Source organism: Lepus europaeus, chromosome 15, assembly GCF_033115175.1.
Source record: "Lepus europaeus isolate LE1 chromosome 15, mLepTim1.pri, whole genome shotgun sequence".
Classification (NCBI taxonomy): domain Eukaryota; kingdom Metazoa; phylum Chordata; class Mammalia; order Lagomorpha; family Leporidae; genus Lepus; species Lepus europaeus.
Genome location: NC_084841.1, coordinates 36,723,796 through 36,746,798, shown reverse-complemented (window position 1 = coordinate 36,746,798; position 23,003 = coordinate 36,723,796). Strand labels below are relative to the sequence as shown.

Here is a 23,003-nt window from a genome sequence, read left to right as displayed (position 1 = left end):
CCTGTACTGCCAGCATCATATATGGGTGGCGGTTCTAGTCCCAGCTGTTCCACTTCTGATCCAGCTCCCTGATGATACACCTGGGAAAGAAGCAGATTGACCCCAAGTACTTGGGCCTCGGCACCCATGCTGGAGACCTAGATGAAACTCCTGGCTCCTGGCTTTTACCTGGCTCAGTCCCAGCTGTTGTGGCCATTTGAGGAGTGGACCGAGGAATGGAAGATCTCTGTGTCTCCTCTGTTAACTCTACTTTTCAAGTAAATAAATAAATGTCTTAAAGAAAAAGAAACACTAAGAAACTAAGTTGCATTCAATTTACTAGTTCTGTTGAAATCTTGGAAGTCATGTACCTGTTCCCAATATGTGCAAAATATTGCTCCTATTTTAAAGAGGTTTAAGTAAGGCTGATAGTCTTAACTATTTTATTAATAAAAAATAAAAATGTAACAAAATATCCACACAGTCTCAAGTATTTGAATTACTGGCCTTACATTATTTTCAAAATCACATCACAATTAGCATTAAGGTATTGAAGAGAGCTCGACTAGTCTTAGCAATTAATTATAATCGCTTCTCGGCCTTTTGGCTAAGATCAAGTGTGTAGCAATTAATTGTAGATAAATAAAATAATTTTAAAATCACTGTATTTTACTTAAATTAAACATTTCAGAGACAACTTTGAATAGAATTAGAGGTCTAATCACGTATTAACACAGAATATATGACAGTTACACGTATCATCATTAAAATTCCTTTTATTGTTCCTCTAGTGGAATTAAATATTTCCAAAGTCCAAAGTCAAGTGTTTTTTCTTAGTTTTCCAACCACTATGATTTGTCTTCTGTTGGTCTATTAAGTAGAAAGTGAACTATCTGAAGGAGAACATCATCATTAAAACCTTTCACATCTTTGTCCTCAATTGTTTCATAAAGAGGCTTACTTTGTATCCCCCAACATATATTTTTACGAGGGTTATTTTGATCAGCTTGTGCAGTCAGTGCCAAAGTATTTAACTGGTAGCAGAAAAAGGAAAAGTATTTTCCATCTGTGATCACCCCCTGGGAGACAAAAGGTCGAGTAACATCTGCTTCACTCCAGAATCCTGTAGAAGAAAGTTATGCTAAGATTTACATTCTATTTTTTTTTTAACGAAAACAAAACAAACACACTAGAAAGCTATTAAATACTTCCTCTAGTTACTTTACCTACCCAATTCCTGAAAACCTCAAATTTTCCCTTTCAGCAGTTAGTAAAATGGCAGTTATCTATGGTGCAATCTACACACTGACACCATCCTAGGCTCTAGCCTTGCTGGAAGCCAAGTGGCCACATGGCCTAACCATGGGTATCAGCTCCACCCCCATCTTAATGGGATTCATTGCTTCTACTTCCCTGCCCATCCCCCAGCAAAGTTTTAAAAGGACCTGTTCCTGAACACGTGGCTCTTTCTCTCCGTCTCCTGATCTCTCTCTCTCTCTGTCTCTCATTCTCTCTCTTGATCTCTCATATGTTCTCCTTTTCCCTCTTTTCCTCCTTCGTTCCTTCCCTCTGGTCTGTCAGGTTTCCCCCAATAAACCCTTTCCCTTATTCCAGTGTTTGGTGTGTTACAGTAACCTTATATTCCATTTCTATACCAAAAATTATTTCATTAATCATTTGGGGAAAAAAAAATCCTCAGAAAAAACTTGCCTTTCTAAGGACTTCAACAGCATCCTCAGATAAATTCAGATTTCCATTACATATTTCAAAACTGTTTTTGTTTGAGCTGCTGTCATTTTGTCTCACAAGTCTTACGCCATAAAGATCCAGGAAACCTTAACACCTTTACTATCCAAATATTCTGGCTGTTTTTTGTTCCAGGCTGACAGACTATTACACTTTCAGATACAACTGCCAAGGCCAAGTAGCACCTTTATTTCCCCATGCATATTTTACAATATCCTCAATGGAAGTAGCCAATGAACTCTGTAAAATTAAGTACTTTGCCTTATAGGAATAAATAGTGTCATTCTAACATCAAAAAAGTTACCTCTCATTTATTCCAATTCTGCCTACTATTTCCACTTCTATCATAGAAAAGTCAACAATAGTTGCGCACAATGTTAAAATGTACACATAAAGGAAAAAGGTGAGCTAATAACTAAATCTGCATTAAAAATTCCTCCTGGATATTTATATATGATTAATCTAGTTCATACTCTATTACTTCAGGTTTTGGAATAAATTCCAAATCCCTCAGTATGGGATCTAAAAGTCCTACAGGATATGGCCTCTCTTCCTCTTAGTCTCTATCATTCCCCTTTCCCTTTCTTCACCATCCTGTATATTATTCCTTAAACACTTAAAGCATGTTTCCACCTGAGACTTCTATGTTTGCCTACAAGTGCCTTCGCTCATACTTGTGCAGATAACTCCTTACCATTCAGATCTTTGTTCAAAGGTCATTATTATAGAGCTTCCTCTGAATGACTCTGTGTAAATAAATTCCACCTCACATATAATTTACCCATCTCCAAAAGTCATTCTGCCTTTTAGTATATTTTCTCTAGAGTTTTACCATCAGCTGAAAATATAACATACTTACTATCTTTTATTCCCTCCCTGTAGTATAAGTTCCAGGAGAACAGTGTCTGTCTCATTCAGTACTGATCTCCAAAGTCAATAGTGATTGGCAAATAGAAAGCATTCATTATTTACTGAATGAATGGATATCTCCTAATCCAAATCCTGGACATGGTCTTTAAAGATATTTTATAAGATAGCCAGGAGTTATCTAAAAATGTAATCCAACAAATCCTTTCCTACCATCAGAATACTATTATCACCTATAAAGAGCTGGCTTAGTTGACTTTAGTATTCGAAATGCTTGCGAAAACCACCAGAAAAATATGTTTTCACACATGAGATGGTCAAAGCAAAATCAAAATAATTACAAAAGAGACACCTGAAAATTTCAAATGTAAAATGCTTAATTTTGGACTTAAAGCAAGCAGATTTTGTGCCAACAGAAAAGCTTTCTAAGTGTTCAGATTCAGCCTACATTTTAACCCAAAGAAAACAATGTGAAGTATTAATTTTTTAGAATGTCATAAATACTTTTAAGGAATAACAATACTATAAAATTAGCTTTACCTTGATACATAGCTTGTGCTCCAGTCCAAGCAAAAAGGCTTGCTATAGCATTAGCTCTAAAAACAACTTCTATCTGATCAGCACGGTTCAGTTTCAAAAGCCTTTCCCTGTTCAACTTATCAGGTAACAGATGAAACTGTGTGTGGCCATAACAGCATGGATCTGCTGTTTTTGAGCCTATAGAACAAAATAAAAACATTTTAGTGCAATGCATATGTAGAATATGTTTTAGTATGGTTTCAAACTCATCTTTCGTATCCATCATGTGCTCAGTACTCAAAATACATAAACGGAAAAATTAGTAATAAAGTCAAATTTTACAGGAAAGCACATTTTTTTTCTGACAGTTTTCATAAAGCTCACTATGATACAGACTAAGTCAAAAGAATAGATGTAAAAGTTATTTCAATTCTCTACCCTTTTGGTTTTCCCAAGCCCTTTAGACATCATTAGGAACTTTGTTAATACCCTTGTCTTATTCACCAGAGAACACAAGCACTTAAGACCACAATGACTGAAAAGGAACTGCTATCAAGTAGTTCTGGAAATGTAGTATATAACTTTCTTTAAAAAAATTCTCAAGTCAGGTAAGAATTAATAACAGAGGGGAAAAAATGTAAAACAATAAGCCACATGAGGGCACAATTCAGGTTTTATTAATTTTAAATCCTTCATGGCACCCACCCATGTGGGATGCTTCAGTAAAATGCCAATTGTGAACACAGGTAACATTGTAAACATTTTCAATTTTAAAATGACATATCATTTTTCTATATAAAAAAAAAAACTTCCTAACTTTTCTGTTAACAGTTAAATACTTCTATTTCAGTAGAAGCAAGTCAAATGTCAATGTTAAGCTGAGAGAATATTTTCTTTCCAATTTCCATGGTTTGCAATTGAGATTAAGATTAAGAATTATGTTTCTAATGGACTATCTGAACCTCTCAGTCATCAAGAATTTTTCATTACAGTTAATGCTCCAAATTTGCATAACATTTTCATGATATCTACCGCACAATACATCACAAAAGAAAACTTACCAATAAATATGCTGTTTTCATATTGTCGTTTGAATAAGGGAAGTTTGTCAGGTTTACATTTTATAACTGGGATTTCTACAGGAACAGAATAATCCAATGGCACAAACTGAAAGAAAAAAGAAAAAAACACAATGAATTAACAAGGATATTAGTATCTATGTATTTTACTCACATTATTATTATATTTAAAATTTTAGGATGAGGTAGTTTGACAAGATGATTTGATAACACTTTCATCCATCCTAATGAAAGGCCAAATGCAGCCTGCCACTTGCTTTTACAAATAAAGTTTTATGACAACACAGCCATTTATATATTGTATATGACTGCTTTTACATCTAAGAACAGAGAGGATTAGTTTCAACAGAGACGTATGGCCAGCACAGCTTAAAATATTTACTATCTAGACCTTTACATAAAAAGTATGCGCACTCCTAACATAGAAACAGGGGCAATTCTCCAAAAGAACTGTAGCATATAAAATGACCAAGCTTTATACTGTAAAAAATCCTTTTATTTACAACTAGTTAATGTAGTCTAGTGTAAATTAAAACCATAAACCATTGTCCATAGTTTCATATGAAGAGAAAGAAAAAACGATATGGTCCCGAAAACTGGTTTTTAACCTCACTTTAAAAAATTACTTGATCTTTGCAGAATATTCTCTCACAGATTAAATAGTTAAAAAAGATTTTCAGATGATATGTCTTCAAGAGAAATGTGAAAGGTAAGAGATCCACCAAAAACATTTTAACTTCCTGAGGGCATTACCTAGTTTGGCTATGACATTTTCTACATTAGAGGTGAACAAATACATATACATATGCAATAAATCCTTACCTCTGGGAGCTGCTTAGATATTCGAATCTGGTTGTGTGGTTTATCATTTATTTGGTATCGCAATGCATCAACTCTACCTTTTCGATGCCCTTTGGAAATAATTTCTTCATCACGCAACCAGTAAAAGTTAACTGGGCGTTTACAATCTATTAAAAGATATTAAAAATATTCTCATTAGATAATTTAAATAAATTGGTTATTAAAATGAGAAAGAACACTTAGGGATACAAACTTATGAAAGACTGTATCTAAAAATATACTAAAAATTACTCTGTTGTCAGATAAAGGCATGAGTTACGTAGTAATTTAATTTCAATGAAAATGGCTTAAATATAATTTATTTTACAACTCAAAAGTTTATTGTCTATAATCAATGATGTGCCTCTGTTATGAATACTGTAACCAAAGAGATTTCTCAGTTAATAAAATTCAAAGAAAATTAGACTAATAAGAATACAACTCATCAGAAATAAAAAACTTAAGAGACATTAGAGCTGTATTAGGAATCAATTCAATCTTCACAGCGACTCTAAAAGGGACATATAATGGTTGTCATCATCCCATTTTACAGGAACCTGGTAAAACCCTGGTGAAACCTGGGTCTTGACAAAGTAAAATAAATTTTCTAGGTCACCAATCTTTGGTCCAAGTCCATGACCACTTCCCAACAGAGGAAAGTATCACGCACACTACAAGGTTCAGTTGAGCACAAATATACAGCCCAAATTACATTAACTCAATAATATTAAAATACCCAGAGTGGTAGATATAAAATGAGGAATGCATGAGATACACAGTTTTTTTTTTTTTAACACTGCCCATGTGTTAATTATTTTTTAATGTTTTCACTGAACAGCTAATGTAAGTAGTCGGTTGTTTACTGGGGACTCAGCATTGCTGAGTTTGAATCTTGACCTGGCAATCTACCTATTGGGCTTTAGACACATTTAACATTTCTCCCCTTGGGCTTTTTTCTTTAAATTGATAAAACATAAAACATGCTACCCACTATGAACGATTACTGTGAGAATTAACTGGTTGGCACATATAAAATTTAGAAGAGGACGTGGCATGTAATACACTCAATGTTAGCTACTTGGTTAACATCTCATTTAAACCTCACAATTTAAGTATTATTTCCACAATTTTCGTCTTGAAAATAGAAAGCGTAAACGAGTAAGGTAGTGAATTTACAAAAGGTCACACACGGCATCTGGAGAGCCGAAAGGTAACCTGTCCCACTCTCCGGTGGCCCCTTCTCTCCATGACCACTTTCGCTAGGCCGGACACTCACTAGGCAGTCGCGGGCTGCAGGCCTGCGGCGCGCAGGCTGCACGGTCAGCCGGACACCGCCTCCAGACTCCTACGGCAGGCCGCCCGGCAGGGCACCCAGGGACTAGACGACAGCGAGCAAGGTAAAACGCGCAAACCCGCAGCGCAGTGGCCCGGCGCCACCCCCATCTGCCCGCTCAGCCGTGGGACCCGGAGCTCACCGAGGGCGGCGGAGGCCAGCGTCGGGTTGTGCGGGCTGAGCAGGCCCATGAGAGCGGCCACCAGCTGGTCCAGGAAGGGCGAGGCGACGGCCTCGCGCACCTGGGAGAGCGGGGCGCGCCGCCGGCGCCGCAGGTAGAAGTGCTCCTGCAGGAGGCAGTCGCAGGCCGCGGCGCGCAAGGCCGCCAGGTCCAGCGGCGGCGCGGGCTCCGCGGGCAGCGGCGGCAGCCCCGACAGGAACACGGTCTTGGTGAAGCCCTGGTACCAGCGGTCGGCGTTCAGGGAGAAGGTCTGCGGGTAAAGCACGTACTTCATGAACTGCATCTTGGTGAGGATTCGCAGCTTCTCGTCCACCGACTCGGCCGCGTGGGCTTTCGCATGCCAGCGCGCCACCCGCCGCTGCCGGGCCGCCTTGCTGTCGGCTGTGAGGGAGGCCACGATCGGCGGGTACCGCGCCGCGACATCCGGGCCGCTCGTTTCCAGAGCCGTGGCGGCGGCCTCGGCAGCGGTGTGGAGTGGCCGAGCCCGACCGCGGGACAGAAGCCTCCAGCACCTGGCCGCCGCCATCTTCGCCCACAGACCCGGAGCCCAGAGGTCAACGTCAGCAATTGTCCCTGCGCTCTTGCCGTAGGGACCAATCGGGAAGCAAAATCCGAGTCCGCCTTGGGGAGGCTGATTCTTAGTGGTCCTGGCGTACGCTACCTCATCGGTTTCTTAGCCAATGAGATCGCGTGTGCGAAGTTTGTCGCGGATTTGAGCGACTGCTGAGGAAAAGCTGAAGTGCCGAGCCCCTGGGTTTTGCGCGGGTCTGGCTGTGAGGAAAAAAATCTCCCAATAGCAGGTGCTGCCCCCAAGGTTGCTTTCTTGTCGGGAACCTTTAGCGCGGAGACTTCAAGCCCGTGTGTAAATCCCCTGGCTTCGTTCGTGTTGTGTCACGCTGCTGTTGGGTTTTAGTTTTTTTTTTTTTCATTTATTAAACTTTTATTTAATGAATATAAATTTCCAAAGTACGGCTTATGGGTTACAATGGCTTCCCCCCTCCCATAACTTCCCTCCCGCCCGCAACCCTCCCCTTTCCCGCTCCCTCTCCCCTTCCATTCACATTTTAGTTTTTAGAGCTAGAACTTATTTCTGAAAGTACCTCATGTTTTCGATATACGTATTTAAGAATTATGCTTGGCATCGCTCAGGTGTGACCACTGTAGATCTTTTGGGAAGTAGTTCCATGTATTTTTCTGTGCTTATACATAAATTAATGATGTATTTCATTTTTTTAAGTGAAGGAATATATTTTTACTTAGAGGAGAAAAAAGGAATTTAAAAAAAACTACTGAAGAATGATATTTAAATTTTGTTAAAGCGCATTATTATTTCAAGATGAACTGATCCCTACTAATCTGTGAGCTCCTTTAAGAAGGAACTGCTTTAGTGTCGTCGGCAACCAAGCACTACCTCTACGTAGTGTTCCCTAAATATGTTTTTTTTTAAAAATCACCAAAATTACTCAAATCTGAGCTCATTTCTGGAAATCTGATGTATTTTCTCAATGTTCTCCTGTAATTAGGAACTTCCATAAAATTGACTTGGATTTATTACACTAATTCTTGAGGGTTTTTGAAAACCTAATATTTTTTTGCAAAAAGAACGTTATGACTATGTAGATATTTAAGTTAAAAAAGCACAGTTGTGAAGTTGCAGATCTATTAAATTGACATCTAGAATATGTACCTCAGAGGCAGGCATTAAGATTAACATTCTGCTTGGGGTACACATGCTGTATCAGAGTGCCTGGGTTGGAATCCCTGCTTAGCTAGATAATGGCTACAAATGATAATTGAATAGAAAAATAACCATTTAACCCATATACAGTAAATTTTAAGTATCATTAAATCCATAGTATAACATCCTTAACCACTGGTTTGATAAAGATATAAAACAGGGTTTTACAAAACTGTATTTGAAGCAATACTGATATGCACAGATACTTCTTTATTCTTTCATATATATATTTTTTTAATTTTAGCCCCCACATATAAGGGAGAACATGTCATATTTATCTTTTTGGTCCAGCTCATTTCACACTGCATGATGTCCTCCAGTTGTGTCCATTTTGCTACAAATGGTAGAATTTCATTCTTTAGTTATAGCTGAATAATATTCCATTGTGTGTGTGTGTGTGTATTTCATGTTTTCTTTATCCATGCACCTGATGATAGACACCTTAGTTGATTACAAATTTTGGCTATTGTGAACAGTGCTGCTATAAAAATGGTGGTGCAGGTATAGCTTTGATACACTGTGTTCCAGTGTTTGGGGTATATACCCAGTAGTGGGCTTGCTGGATCATATGGCAAGTGTATTTCAACCTTAAAAAAAAAAAATCTCCACATTATTTTGCACAGTGGCTGCACTAATTTACAGTCCCACCAACAGTGTATAAATGTCCCCCATTCTCCACATCCTCAAGAGCATCAGTTATTCTGTATTTTGGATTTAGCCATTAGGTGATATCTCATTGTGGTTTTGGTTTGCATTTCCCTGATGGCTAGTGATGTTGAACATTTTTTTCATGTATTTGTTGGCCATTTGTATTTCTTCTTTTGAGAATTGTCTATTGAAATACTTTGCCCATTGCTCAGCTGGATTGATTGTTTTTCGGCTGTTGAGTTTTCAAGTTGCTGATCTTGAGGTATTAATCCTTTGTCAGGTAGGTGGTTTGCAAATATTCTTTCCCATTCTGTTGGATGCCTCTTCATTCTATTGATCAAATCCTTTGCTGTACAAAAGCTTCTGAGTTTGTTGTAGTCCCATTTGTTTAGTTTTGCTCTTGTAGCCTGGGCTTTGGGGGTCTTGTCCAAGAAGTCATCCCCTACACCAATGTCTTGCAGTGTTTCCCCTACATTTTCTTCTAGCAGCTTCATAGTCTCAGGTCTTAAATTTAGGTCTTTTATGCATCTTGAGTTGATTTTTATATATGGGGAGAAGAATGGATCTAATTTCATTCTTCTACCTATGTAAATCCAGTTTTGCCAGCACCATTTGTTGAAGAGATTACTCTTCACTGTGTGGTCTGAGCACTTCTTTCAAAAATCAGTTGTTTATATGTATGTGAATTAATTTCTGGGTCCTCTATTTTGTCCCATTGGTCTATATATTGGTTTTTATGTCAGTACCATGCAGTTTTGAATACTTTAAGTTTGAATTCAGGTATTTTGAAGCCTCCAGCTTGATTTTTCTTGTTTAGGATTGCTTTGGCTATTCTGGGTCTTTGTGATTCTATATGAATTTTAAAATGCATTTTCTAATTCAGTAAAGAATGGCATTGATATTTTCATAGGGATTGCATTGAATCTATAGCTTGCTTTAGGTAGTGTAGATATTTTAATTCTTCTGATCCATAAGCATTTTTTTGTGTCCTTTCATCAATGTTTGATAATTTTCTTTGAAGAAATCTTTCACTTATTTGGTTCACTACTTTTATGCTTTTTTTTTTTTTTTGGTGAGTCAAAATAATTTGTATATATCCAAAGTTTACTCATTATCAACATTGTGGATCAAGGAAGGAGGCTGTGGGAAGAAGAAGAGAATGCTTAGTGAGTGGTAGAGCGTGCAGAACCAGAAGGAAGGTGATTTAAGGCCAGCAGTTGGCAAAAGAACATACTAATGAGAAAGGGCCAAGTTGGAATCATGGAAATTTCTTTCTAATACCATCTAAATCTTCTATTTACAGCCAAGAAAACAGACTTGAGGCCTAAGGTATAAGCATTAAGAAAGAGAATGGGACTGGAACCCAGATTGCATACCTCAGTCAGTTTTACTTAATGACTATTGAGTACCTTTTATGTTAAGGAGTGACCTAAGTGCTCAGGATACTTAGTGAGCCAAATAAACAAAAGCTTATGCTTCAACCAGGAGACAGACAATAAAATATAATAGTAAGTAATACAATTTGTTTTAAGGGGATAAGACTATGAAAAATAAAATAAGAGCAGAGGAAATAAAGACCATCAGTGCAGCCTGGAGACCAGGGGGAGCCAGAGGATGCCTGCAATCTCAAGTTTACAGAGTAGTGCTCATTGAGAAGTTGACATTCAAGCAAAGACTGTTAGGAACTGAAGAGTGACCCATGCTGATAGTGGGGAAAGAGAATTCTAGCAGAAGAAACAGCTAGTGCACATCACTGAGCCAGGAGTAAGTTTGGTAGTTTCAAGAATCAGGAAGGCTAGTATGGTTGAATGAAATGATGGATAAGGAAAGTAGTAGGAAACAGGGCTAAAAAAAGAGAAGGAACCAGGCATTAAGGGCTTAAGAGGCATTTGCTAAAATTGATAGAACTCTTCTTATTCCTCTGAGAGCAGTGAAAGCCACTGGAGGATTCTACTCAAAGGGATATCATATTACATGGGATTTTGAAAGAATTTCTCTGGGTATTCATTTGGGCTGCCATTATACCACAGATTGTGTGGTTTAATAAGTAGAAATTTATGTTCTCATTGTACTGGTGGCTAGAAGTCTGAGATGAGGGTGCCAGTATGGTCAGGATTGGGTGAGGGCATTTTTCCTTGTGCTTCCATACAATGTAGAGAAAGCAAGCCCTCTGGTGTCTCTTCTTACAAAGACATCAGTGCTTTTAGACTGGGGCCCTACTCTCTTCTGACCTCCTTTAACCTTCCTAACTTCCATAAGAGACTTAGTTCTAAATAGAGTCAACTGCAGAATGAAAGAATATAATTTCAAATTATGTATCTGGACTATGTAAATTAGTACTCCCCAAAATCAATAAAATAACTAATTAAAAAATGGGCAAAATAGCTATCAAAGTGAATATATGTACAGATGGTACAGAAGCACATGAAAAATGCTCAACCTGTCAACCATGAGGGAAATGGAAACTAAAACCAAAATAATATTTTATTACACACCTATCAGAATGACTAAAATAAATGATAGTAACAGTATTAAATCCTCATGAAGACTAATAGAAAATAATGAATTCTTCCTTAAGACAACAAAAAAGCTCAACTATCAAATGACCTGCAGTTGTATCCCTGGGACATTTATGTCAGAGAAATAAAGAAAATTTAAGATTTATTTATTTGACAAGCAGAGTTAGAGACAGAGATAGAGACAGAGAGCGAGATCTTCCATCCATTGATTCACTCCCCAGAGGGCCACAACAGCCAATCTGAAACCAGGAGCCAGGAACTTCTTCTGGGTCTCCCGCTGAGTACCATCTTCTGCTGCTTTCCCAGGCCATTAGCAGGGAGCTGAATTAAAAGTGGAGCAGCTGGGACTTGAACTGGTGCCCATATGGAATGCTGGCACTGCAGGCAGTAGCTGTACCCACTGTACAGAGCCTGCCCATAAAAATTTATTTTTACACAAAAGTGTTCACATGATTCAGCACCATTCATAGTAGTCAAATTGGGAGAAAACCCAGGTGTTATTCACTAGGCTAACTGATCAGTAGTACTCCTGTATCATTGAATACTCTCAGCAATGAAAGGGAAAACACTGTTCAAAGCAAAATTTTCACCCCTGTTCATTGCCAAAATCAGCAAGAATAACATGAAGTGTTTTTGCGGACTGATATTTTTCATGATGATTATAAAATGCTCTGAACTATCATGTTATAATGGTTTATCATAAGAAAAAAATGCGTAAATGGAAATAACCTGGAAAATACCCTCCTATGAACTTGAAAAGTATGAGTTTATATTTTTGAACGGTGATGGTAGTGTTTAAAGTTTGGGACACATAAAAATGAAGATAAAATTTCTCATTTTGACAAAGTCAGAATGTTGTCTATATGCATGATTGGAAATTATAACCACACTAACAGACACACAGACACAGATCTATGAAATGAGACCTCTTCCGTGATTTTTCACTCCCTTGGTTAAGTTTGATTTAAACTAGACAGTAGAGGCTGGCATTGCAGCACAGCCTATCCACTGCTGGTATACTAGCATCCCAGTTCAATTCCCAGCTGTTCCACTTCTGATTCCACTTCCTATTTATGTGCTTGGGAAGACAGCTAATGATAGCTCAATGCACTTAGGACCCTGTCACCCATGTGGGAGGCTTTTGCTAGTTGGGAAGCGAACCAACAAATGGAAGATCTCTCTCTTGGTTTTTCTCTCTATCTCGCTCTCTCTCTCTCACTATGCTTTTCAAATAAATAAATAAATGTTTTATAAAAATGAGGTTTTGTTTTTGTTTTTAAGTAGGTAACAGAGTTAAGCATTGTGACCCAGCAAGTTAAGCTGCTGGTTGGGGTGGAGTGCCTGGTGAAAGTCCTGGTTGCTCTGATTCCAATGCAGCTTCCTGCTAATGTACCTAACAGGCAGTAGATAATGGGATAGGACTTGGGTCCCTGCCATCCACATGGAGACCCAGATGGAGTTCTTGGTACCTGATTTTTGCCAGGGTTAGCCCAAGCTGGTCTATATATTTGGGGAATGAACCAGTGAACCAAAGAAGTGCATGTGTATGTGTGTATGTATGTGCATGCCTCTCTGTCACTCTTTCACAAATAAATAAATCTTTAAAAAAATATAGATAACATTTCACCATTCAAAGAAGCTGCTAATTCAGCATTCTCAAACTTCCTGGAAATTTTATTTTTCAATATATTTACCTAATTTATAATGAAAGTTTATACAAATTAATGAGATGCTGCAGAATCCTAATGACCAAATCAATCTTTCTTAAATAATAGATGCCCAATTTAAAAAATGCAGAGTCCAAAGTATAGGAAATATATCTTTTCCATCCTAACTTGGCTCCTCCTGCTACTTCTCAACAGGTAATTACTATCACCAAACAATGGCATACCTTCTAAGTAATTCTATTCCTGCAGAATACCTATGTGTATACACACCCTCAAAAAGACATATGAGAAGTTATTTTGAGATGAAAACAAGATTAATTCCTGCCTATTAGAGAAAATCCAAGAAACTGCTATCACTGTTTACTTCTACTCTCAAACACCTCTCAATTTAGTAATTGAATGTTCTATGCAATAAATAAGGAGAAAATGCTGTTAACTTTAAGTTCTGTCTTCTCTCAGCTGTGGCCACAGACTGCCTCTAGTTGGTTTCCTGATAGAGGAAAAGGCTTGGTCAGACTTCCTCTGTTTCAGTATTTAAGATTTTGCCCACACACCAGCATTTCATGTTTCAAATTGTATATCAGTTGGCAGTCCACTGAATTTCCAAGCAATAGGGCTCTGATTCCAAGGGTTCTCATTCAAAGACCTTTTACCAGGCTTGAGATATGGGAAAGACACTCCTCTGAGAAGGTTGGGGTGGAGTAGACTCTTGGTATTCTTTTACAGTCTCTCATGTCTTTGGGAGGTGGTAGTAGTGAAGCAGTACAAAACCATACTTTATAAACCCCTTTTCAACTCCTTCATGGTTACCCTGACAACTTACTTGGAAAAATGAAACTAGTTGACACCTAGTGTTTTGGATTGTAGCTGAAAATAAAGCAAAATAGTAGCACACACATTTGCACACACACAAACACACACATACATGAACTTTTTGAAGATCCGTTATATATAAATTTATTACCTTTGCTTGTTTTAATTTTAAATTTTATACGCTTTTCCCATTTTATTTGAGGGGCAAAGGAAAGAAAGAAATTTAACTTGCACCCACTGTTTCACTCAGCAAATGTCTTCAAAAATTAGGACTAGACTAGGCTGAAATCAGAAGTCTAGAGTTCATTCAGTGTCTCCCATGTGGCAGGATCCCAAATACTTGAGATAGGAGCTGTTGCCTCCCAGGGTATGAATTAGCACAAGATTGGATCAGAAGTGGAGGAGCTGGAATTTGAACCAGGAACTCTGATATGGGGTACAGGCATCCCAAGCAGGTACATAACCAGTGTGCCAAACACCCATCCTTTTTACATGTTTTCAATAAAAACAAGATCAAATGCACATAATAGACAATCCTCTAAGTCAATAGAGAGATGTCCAACACTTGTTTTAATAGCTGCATTATATTCCATAGTATTCATGTACCATTATTAGATATTTCAGCATTCTCCTAGGTGCATCTTCCAGTTAACATTGTTACTTTTCTACTTCTTTTCGGACTCCCATTAAAGACCCTGGACACTAACATGAAGGTGAGCTTCCTTGATTGGGAACACTTTATATGTATTGTCACATATCATTGTTTGGAGAAGGAAGCATTGTTTGTTTAACTGCAACAAGAGAATAGGACTGAAAGTTTGTAAATGTTTTCTCCTGAGCTCTACCCTTTGCATCTTTTTCTTTATTGTATTTGTATCATTTTGTAAGAAAGCATTGCAGTGCGCATGACAGCTTTTCTGAGTTTGAGGAGTCCTTTTAGCAAATCACCAAACCTAAGAGTGGTCTTTAGGAGCCCCACAAATAACAACCCTGGAAAGAAATATCTCCACATTACTGAAAATCGGAATTAAGGGTGTGACCAGCAGAGGCTTTGTGGCCATCACAAATTGTCAGCTTAATGCTGTGTTTCTATGTTTCATCTTTTATGAACTCTAAGTTATATATCTATATCTATATCTATATCTATATCTAAAACTTCCCTGTAGTTATAATCATTGAAACTCAAATTTAATATTTTATCCCATTAATTGCCATCTTATCCAAATCAGACAAGTCTTTCTTTGTAAGATCTTTATAAGGCCCTTGTTGTGTTACCAGCATTTTTGTTGTAATTCCTCCCTCACATTTTCCAAGGAATTGTGTTTGTATGTATTATTTACATCATGGAATGTAAATTCTGTAAGAGTAGGAATCCTATCTGTTTGTACACAGTTATTTCTCTAGCACTAGAAAAAAATACAGATTTTTAGCATAAATAAATGAGAAAAGATTTTATTTGTAGTTAGGTTGTTTTTAAGCATGTATCCTAGGGCTAATGATATAGTTACTCTTCAACACTCATGTGTAATGTGCATTATCTGTTTTCTGATCTGCAACTAGCTAGCAGGAGAACACCTAGAAGTAGAATTTATTTAGGAGTTCTCTTGATGAAGGGGAAAAAGAAAGATGGAGGTATTTGGTCTCATGAGTAAGAGTTCATGTAAGAAAAGGCTGATTGAAGTAAACAGTAGGAAATTCTGACTTTTTGGTGGCCACATGAATATGCTAAGCTTCTTAATGGAGAAAAGAAAAAGAGGGTATCTGATGCATGGACAGAGAGCCTACAATAGGAATAGTGTCTCATTTGTCTGGTGCAAAACTTTTAGGGGGTGATTAAAAAAAGAAAAAAAAAACCCTCTGTAGTCTACATAATCAACATTTAGTAACACTTAAAAAAATAAAAGTAGAGGTTAGCCATGTATAAAATACTTCGTTGCATATTATATGTGAGTATTCCATTCTCTTTATCCTTGTGTAGTTTGTGCCCATCCTAGCCAATAAAGACTAGGGTGATGAATTTAAATATATTCTTTTGGATATAGGATCAGATTTTAATACATATCAATATGAATTATGTATCCCCCCCCAAACTGATTATGTCTCAAACATGGAGCCATAAATTTTTATTTTTTAGTCATTGAAATATAAACGAGTCTGCAATGTGAATTATTTGAAATTTAAACATATATTTCAAATGTTCTTTCAACTTGCACAACACAGTGTTCCTTAACTCATGCACATGGCAGTAATCTGTTATATTTAGAACATATGGCTGCATTTGATATATCAAATGTCTTTGGCAAGTGAAGTCATCCTAGTTTTATGGAAACTTGTCTGCAGTATGACAGAGGAGAAAAACAATGATTTTCCTTTCATTATTCATTACATTTTCTTCAAATTCACATTGATATAAGTTGGCCTAAAAATAATTTTTCCTAAAATAACTCAAGTAGTTAAAATAGTCTTAAATAATTTATAAATGGGCATCAAAGTGAGATATTCACAATGGGAAAGTAAATTGTTACCACCTTTCTGGAGAGTATTTTGGTGATAAATATGGTTCAGCCTTTTAAAAGTCTATGCCCTCTAACTTTGAGAAAACAATTTTCAATTCAATCAAAGATGATGACTCAATCTAATTTTAAAAATGAAAAAAACATGTATACAAATTTTATTGGAGACAATAGGTCACCATTTTCCCAAAAAAAAAGATTAATTTTGCCCAGATCTACAAAAAAGTCTGTAGATCATGGCACCATCATCCTCCACTCCACTCTCCATCCCCACTCAACCAACCCTCCAGCATGTAAGTCACTACTCTATAATCAGAAAGTTTCAGGCGCCCAGTACTGTTAAATGGTAGGTGGGAGCAGTCCTACCTTTATGGCTGCTTTGTCTCTGAGTGGCTTCCATCCAGTTTCCCGGTTCTCTGTCAAAGAGAGTTTTCTCTCTGCCTTACCAGTTAGTAGACCCTTGTCCCTCTATACTGTCTTCTTCCTCCCTTTCAAATGGGTTGCAACTCTGCCTTTTCTGTTTCCTTTAGACACTATATCACTGAGAGGATGGGGTATGGCCCTGGAAATATGCCCTTTAATTCAGACATTTTAGAATCAGTGTTTACCTTTCACTGTGGTCTGAGTTAGAGAAAATGGTGTCATGATAAAAAGGGGCTGAGGGGAATTATACCAAGAGCAGCTTGCTTGACACATGATGATATGACTCTTGCTCCATTCACAGTGGCAAATATTTTATAACTATAAATGCATCTAATTTCCTAAACAAAATCCAAGAACATACACACAAGCACACACATATACACACAGTTCTAGTAATAGGGAACTGGTTAGATAAATTGTAGTACATTTGAATTTTTGAGATGAGACAACTAAAACAAAATTTTTAAAATAGTAAATGCTTTGTTTAAAAGATGACTTTAAAATCAAAGAGAAATAAAACTATGAAAGTTTTATATATGTGTATGCCTACACACATATAAAACACCAGAAAAGACATAATAAAATATTAACAGAAATGGAAAGCTGGTAAGTAATGGGATTACTGCTATTTTCCTTCCTTTAATTTATGGTTTATCTTTATTCAAAACAGATTTCTCCTTCAACAGGCAGAACAAACTTAGCCTCGAAGTAAGAAATGAGGAAGAAAGTTACGTCACCAGATTCTGAACAGAGGCATCATATATTATTCTATCAGGTAACCATTCACTTGATTAATATATCTGATCACGTGTAGACTCCAATGCAGAATTCTGAATTAGGCTTAATGAATCCTCTGTACCAAAGGTTAATAGTCTGTTTACCCAAAATCAAATTTGGAAAAGACAAACTGAAAGAGCAATAAGATTTTAATACTCGTATCTCAGCATACAGACCTTCATGCTATATAGCTTTTCCATATGCTCCTGTAGGGGATGCACATTGTTAAACTCTTGGCTGGCGCTGTGGCTTAACAGGCTAATCCTCTGCCTTGCGGCGCCAGCACACCAGGTTCTAGTCCCAGTTGGGCCCCAGATTCTATCCCGGTTGTCCCTCTTCCAGGCCAGCTCTCTGCTATGGCCCGGGAAGTCCTTGGGCCCTGCACCCACATGGGAGACCAGAAGTACCTGGCTCCTGTCTTCGGATCAGCGAGATGCGCCAGCCGCAGCGGCCATTGGAGGGTGAACCAACGGCAAAAAGGAAGACCTTTCTCTCTCTCTCTCTCTCACTATCCACTCTGCCTGTCAAAAACAAACAAACAAACAAAAAAAACCTCTTACAGACATGTGGTTACACAAAGAAAAGATAACGCTGAAAGCAACTGGAATAAAAAGGAGAGGCCAGAATGGAGGTATAAAAGACACTAATGAAGCTATCACAATTGTCTAGAGAAAAGACCACCTGAAGTGGTGATGGAAACGATGATCTACACCAGAGACATTTTGGGTATATAATCATCTGAAATTTTGCATGTTTTTGAACCTTTCATAAATGAACTTACACCATGTATTTTATTTTCTGTGATGGGTTTTTTTAGGCATATCTATATTGAATTTTACAGTTTACATTTCTCAGTTTGTGATACTGCACTTTATGGATAAACCTCAGTGGATGAATCTACTTCCTAAAATTTGCATTGCTTCTCATTTTTGACTATTTCAAATAATCCTCATGAATATTCATCTCTCTAGGGTATATGCTAACGGGGAATGGCTGGATTATCATCAACTATAATAGGATGTTAAATTACCTTTCAAAGAAGTTTCCACTTACTAATAATATATCATTAACAGTACTTTTTATTGCCAAACTTTCAAATTTTTCTTGTTTGTTATGTAAAATAATTTTGTGGTTCTAATTTATATTTCTCTACCTATTAATATATTTTCATGTGTTTCAAAATGCTTCTTGGACATTTTTATTTCCTCTGCTGTGAAATGCCAGTTCAGGGTTTATTTTTTTTTTAAGATTTGAAATTACATTTCCCAGTTTGTGGCTTGAATTTTCACTTTACTATTATATCATTTTATTAACAGAATGTGTTAATTTAAATGTAGTCATATTTATGATTTTCTCATTTTTAAATCTGGTTTAAGAAATACTTCTTAACCCCAATAGTATAGATGTAAATTCTTAAATTCTACAATTCTTATTTTTTTCACAGCTTAGTTTTTAGCTCACCTGGAATTCATTACTATGTATGGTGTGAGATAAGGGTCCATTTTCATGTTTTTGCTATGACTAATAAATTATTTCCTTCTGTATTTCAGGCAACTGAGACCAATGGTGATGACTTCTTCCACATAGCTGCATTTATAAATTTCTAAAAGCAGACTTTCTAATTCTTTGCATTAAAACTCTTTATGTTCTACATTTCTAGGTACAACTCTGACTGTTGGAATATTGTTGAAGGAGTAGCCAAGTACAGAAATGTAAATTTACTGGCAGAAATCTAGTTGATGTTGTTTTTTGCCCCAGCAATGTAATAGAAAAGATGGATGGGAATACTCAGGAAAGGGATGCAAAAGTCAAGACAAATTAAATCAAAACATTAAGTCAAAATATTAAAGTTTGTAGACCAAATAGTTGGAATAACGCACAATGAGGTCTGGGTTGAGTAGGAAGAAGATCTGTGTGTATGTGTTTATAAGTTCACAAGTGCATGTAAGCAAAGTTATGTGTATACACACAGAAATGATCCTCAACATTTATGTTGCTCATTACTCTTCAAGCATGAGTAGCCTTCAAATCACCTTTTGTACTTAATGCACTTGAACTTAATGCATCAAAAAAAGGAAGGACTTCAACCTGGTTCAAAAATGGATGATAAGCTTTCTTAGAATATATCACACCTGAAAAATCTACAAGGAAAACTAGTTTATGCTTTTTTATTTGTTCTCAAGATTTGACATCAGCCTGTTTTAAGGTCTTAATTAGTTGTATGTTGAGCCACTTAGGAAATGTCATCAGGCCCTTGTGGCTCAGTTGGTTAAGCCACTGCCTAGGATGTTGGAGTTCTTATGATCACCAGTTGAAGTCCACACTGCTCCACTTCCAGTCCCACACTCTGCTGATGCTCTAGGAAAGCAGCAGAAGATGGCCATTGGGCCCCTGCCACCTACATGGGAAATCTGGATGGAGTTCCAGGATCCTGGTTTCAGCCTGGTCCAGCTCTGGCTGTTGTTGCCACTTGGGGAGTGAACCAGTGAATGGAAGAGCTATTCCTCCCACCCTTTCCCATTACTCTGCTTTTCGAATAGATAATATTTTTTTTAAAAAAATCATCATGGCTACAGTTTGTAAAATAGAGAGAGTTTTATGATTGTGACCTTTAGGCTATCATAGAACACTAGGAATGGGCCGGCTCCATTGCTCACTTGGTTAATCCTCCACCTGCGGCGCTGGCATCCCACATGGGTGCTAGCATCCCACAGCTCTCTGCTGTGGCCAGGGAGGGCAGTGGAGGATGGCCCAAGTGCTTGGGTCCCTGCACCCGCATGGGAGACCAGGAAGAAGGCCTGACTCCTGGCTTCGGATTGGCGCAGCGCCAGCCGTAGTGGCCACTTGGGGAGTGAACCAACGGAAGGAAGACCTTTATCTCTATCCCTCTCTCTCACTGTCTAACTCTATCTGTCAAATAAATTAAAAAAAAAAAAAAAAGAACACTAGGAATAAAATCTCAGGTGATGATTACTTAACAATGTAGATTAGCTAGAAGTAAATGATCCTTGGGGCTGGTGCTGTAGTACAGCAAGTTAACGCCCTGGCCTGAAGCACCGGCATCCCATATGGGTGCTGGTTAGAGTCCTGGCTGCTCCACTTCCCATCCAGCTCTCTGCTATGGCCTAAAAAAGCAGTGGAATATGGCCCAAGTCCTTGGGCCCCTGCACCCACGTGGGAGAACCAGAGAAAATTCCTGGCTCCTGGCTTCAGAGCAGCGCAACTCCAGCCATTGTGGCCATTTAGGGAGTGAACCAGCAGATGGAAGACCTCTCTCTCTTCTCTCCCTCTCTCTGTCTGTAACTCTACATCTCAAATAAATAAATAAAATATCTTAAAAAAAAATGAAGTAAATGATCCATGTGCTCTGATCTCAGGAGCATCCTTTTTCTAAAACAATAGATAAGTACATTCATCAGAGTCAGATTACTTATTACCTTAATATAAATCATGGTTCAACTACTCACTGGTTTTGCCATCTGGGACAAGTCACTTAACCTTTCTGTTTCTCCTTTAGTTGTCTTTAAAATGCAAATAGCAGCACATCTACTTGATAAGGCTGTTATTATGTTTAAATGCAATGATACTACTTCTAGATGCTTAGTAGAGTGACAAGTACATCATGAATCTTCAATAAAGTTTACTAGTTATTGTGACTAGTTTTATCTGAAAGGCAGAGTGAGAGAGCAAGAGAGAGAGAGAGAGAAAGAAATCTTCTATTCCTTGGTTCACTCCCAAATGGCCACAATGCCTGGGATGGGTCAGGCCAAAACCAGGAAACTGGAACTCCATCTGGGTCTCCCATGTGGGTGGCAGGTCCCCTGGTGCTTAGAATTTTCCACTGCCTTCCTGAACACATTATTTGGGAGCCAGATCAGAAGCAAAATAGGCTGGCGCCATGGCTCAATAGGCTAATCCTCCGCCTGTGGCACCGGCACACTGGGTTCTAGTCCCGGTCAGGGCACCGGATTCTGTCCCGGTTGCCCCTCTTCCAGGCCAGCTCTCTGCTGTGGCCCGGGAGTGCAGTGGAGGATGGCCCTGGTGTTTGGGCCCTGCACCCCATGGGAGACCAGGAGAAGCACCTGGCTCCTGCCTTCAGATCAGCACTGTGCGCCAGCCACAGCACGCTGGCCGTGGTGGCCATTGGAGGGTGAACCAACAGCAAAAAAGGAAGACCTTTCTCTCTGTCTCTCTCTCTCACTGTCCACTCTGCCTGTCCAAAAAAAAAAAAAAAAAAAAAAGCAAAGTAGCCTAAACAGGCACTTGTGCTCTGATATGGGATGCCAGCATTGCAGGCCACAGCTTAACCTGCTGTACTCTCATGCCAGTCCTGCTATTGTGATTATCTAGAACTCTTCGATATTAGTGATAAATGTTGGGAAGATGAAATAGTCTGTACATCCTAATGAGAGAACAAATACTATTTTCCCCGAATCTGCTGTCACACTATGCTCCTTCAGCACACACAAAAACTATATTTGGGGTAAATCTTCATTTAAAACACCTAACATACAACACTTAGAATTAGGAAAGAATATGTGGTAGGGCAGTAATGACCCCTGTGATCCTCAGACCATCAGTATCAGCATCACCTAGGAACTTGTTTGAAATGTAAAATTGGAGCTCCACTCCGGATGTTCTTAATCCAAAACTCTGGAGAGTGGCACCCAGAAATCCCTATTTTCAAAGCTCTCTAGGTCATTTTAATGCATACTAACATTTGAGAACTGCTACCCTAGAGTATCATTCTGGGTCACACTGGGACTGAGAATTCATCCATAGGGTACAAATGAGAAGCTTTTAATTAAGGCAGGTAGGCAGGGTTAGGATAACAAAGGATACTGAAACATTCAAGGACTGGCAACAGCAGGCAGGCATGCCTACCCCAAGTTCTGAAAGGGCAAAGGAAGAAACATTATCAGGGCCAACGCTATGGCATAGTAGCCTAAGCCACCACCTGCAGCACTGGCATTCCATATGGGCACCGGTTCATGTCCTGGCTGCTCCTCTTCCAATCCAGCTCTCTGCTATGGCCTTGGAAAGCAGTAGAAGCTGGCCCAAGTGCTTGGGCCCCTACACCCATGTACAAGAACTGGAAGAAGCTCCTGGCTCCTGACTTTGGATCAGCCCAGCTCTGGCCATTGCAGCCATTTGGGGAGTGAACCAGTGGATGGAAAACCTTTCTCTGTCTCCCCCTATCTGTAACACTGCCTCTTAAATAAATAAATAAAATCTTAAAAAATTTTTTACCAAGACCCAAAAAGACCAGTGTCTTGAAGGGGAGGGCCCACTTGATAGGAGCTGCAATCAGAGAAATCTACATACAAAACAGGAAGAACAAGGAGAAGAAATACCATAATT

At 38.4% G+C, this 23,003-nt stretch overlaps 1 protein-coding gene across 1 annotated transcript; it reads right to left on the bottom strand.

Moving 5' to 3' along the window:
- Positions 1–737: 737 nt before the first annotated feature.
- Positions 738–7,099, bottom strand: MRPS30 (mitochondrial ribosomal protein S30). The gene is made up of 5 exons (XM_062211800.1): positions 6,506–7,099; positions 5,013–5,158; positions 4,173–4,278; positions 3,133–3,309; positions 738–1,102 (listed from the first exon to the last, which is right to left on the bottom strand). Exons 1-5 carry the CDS (start codon positions 7,068–7,070, stop codon positions 828–830), a joined length of 1,269 nt encoding a protein of 422 aa, XP_062067784.1. The 5' UTR covers positions 7,071–7,099; the 3' UTR covers positions 738–827.
- Positions 7,100–23,003: the final 15,904 nt, after the last annotated feature.

What these genes read in the sequence shown, in the direction of transcription:
- MRPS30 (XM_062211800.1), bottom strand. Translation starts at nt 7,070, where the DNA reads ATGGCGGCGGCCAGGTGCTGGAGGCTTCTGTCCCGCGGTCGGGCTCGG. An exon ending in TGAAAACAGCATATTTATTG is followed by an intron (nt 3,310 to 4,172) that starts GTAAGTTTTCTT and finishes TTTGTTCTATAG; the next exon opens with GCTCAAAAACAGCAGATCCA. An exon ending in AGCACAAGCTATGTATCAAG is followed by an intron (nt 1,103 to 3,132) that starts GTAAAGCTAATT and finishes TTTCTTCTACAG; the next exon opens with GATTCTGGAGTGAAGCAGAT.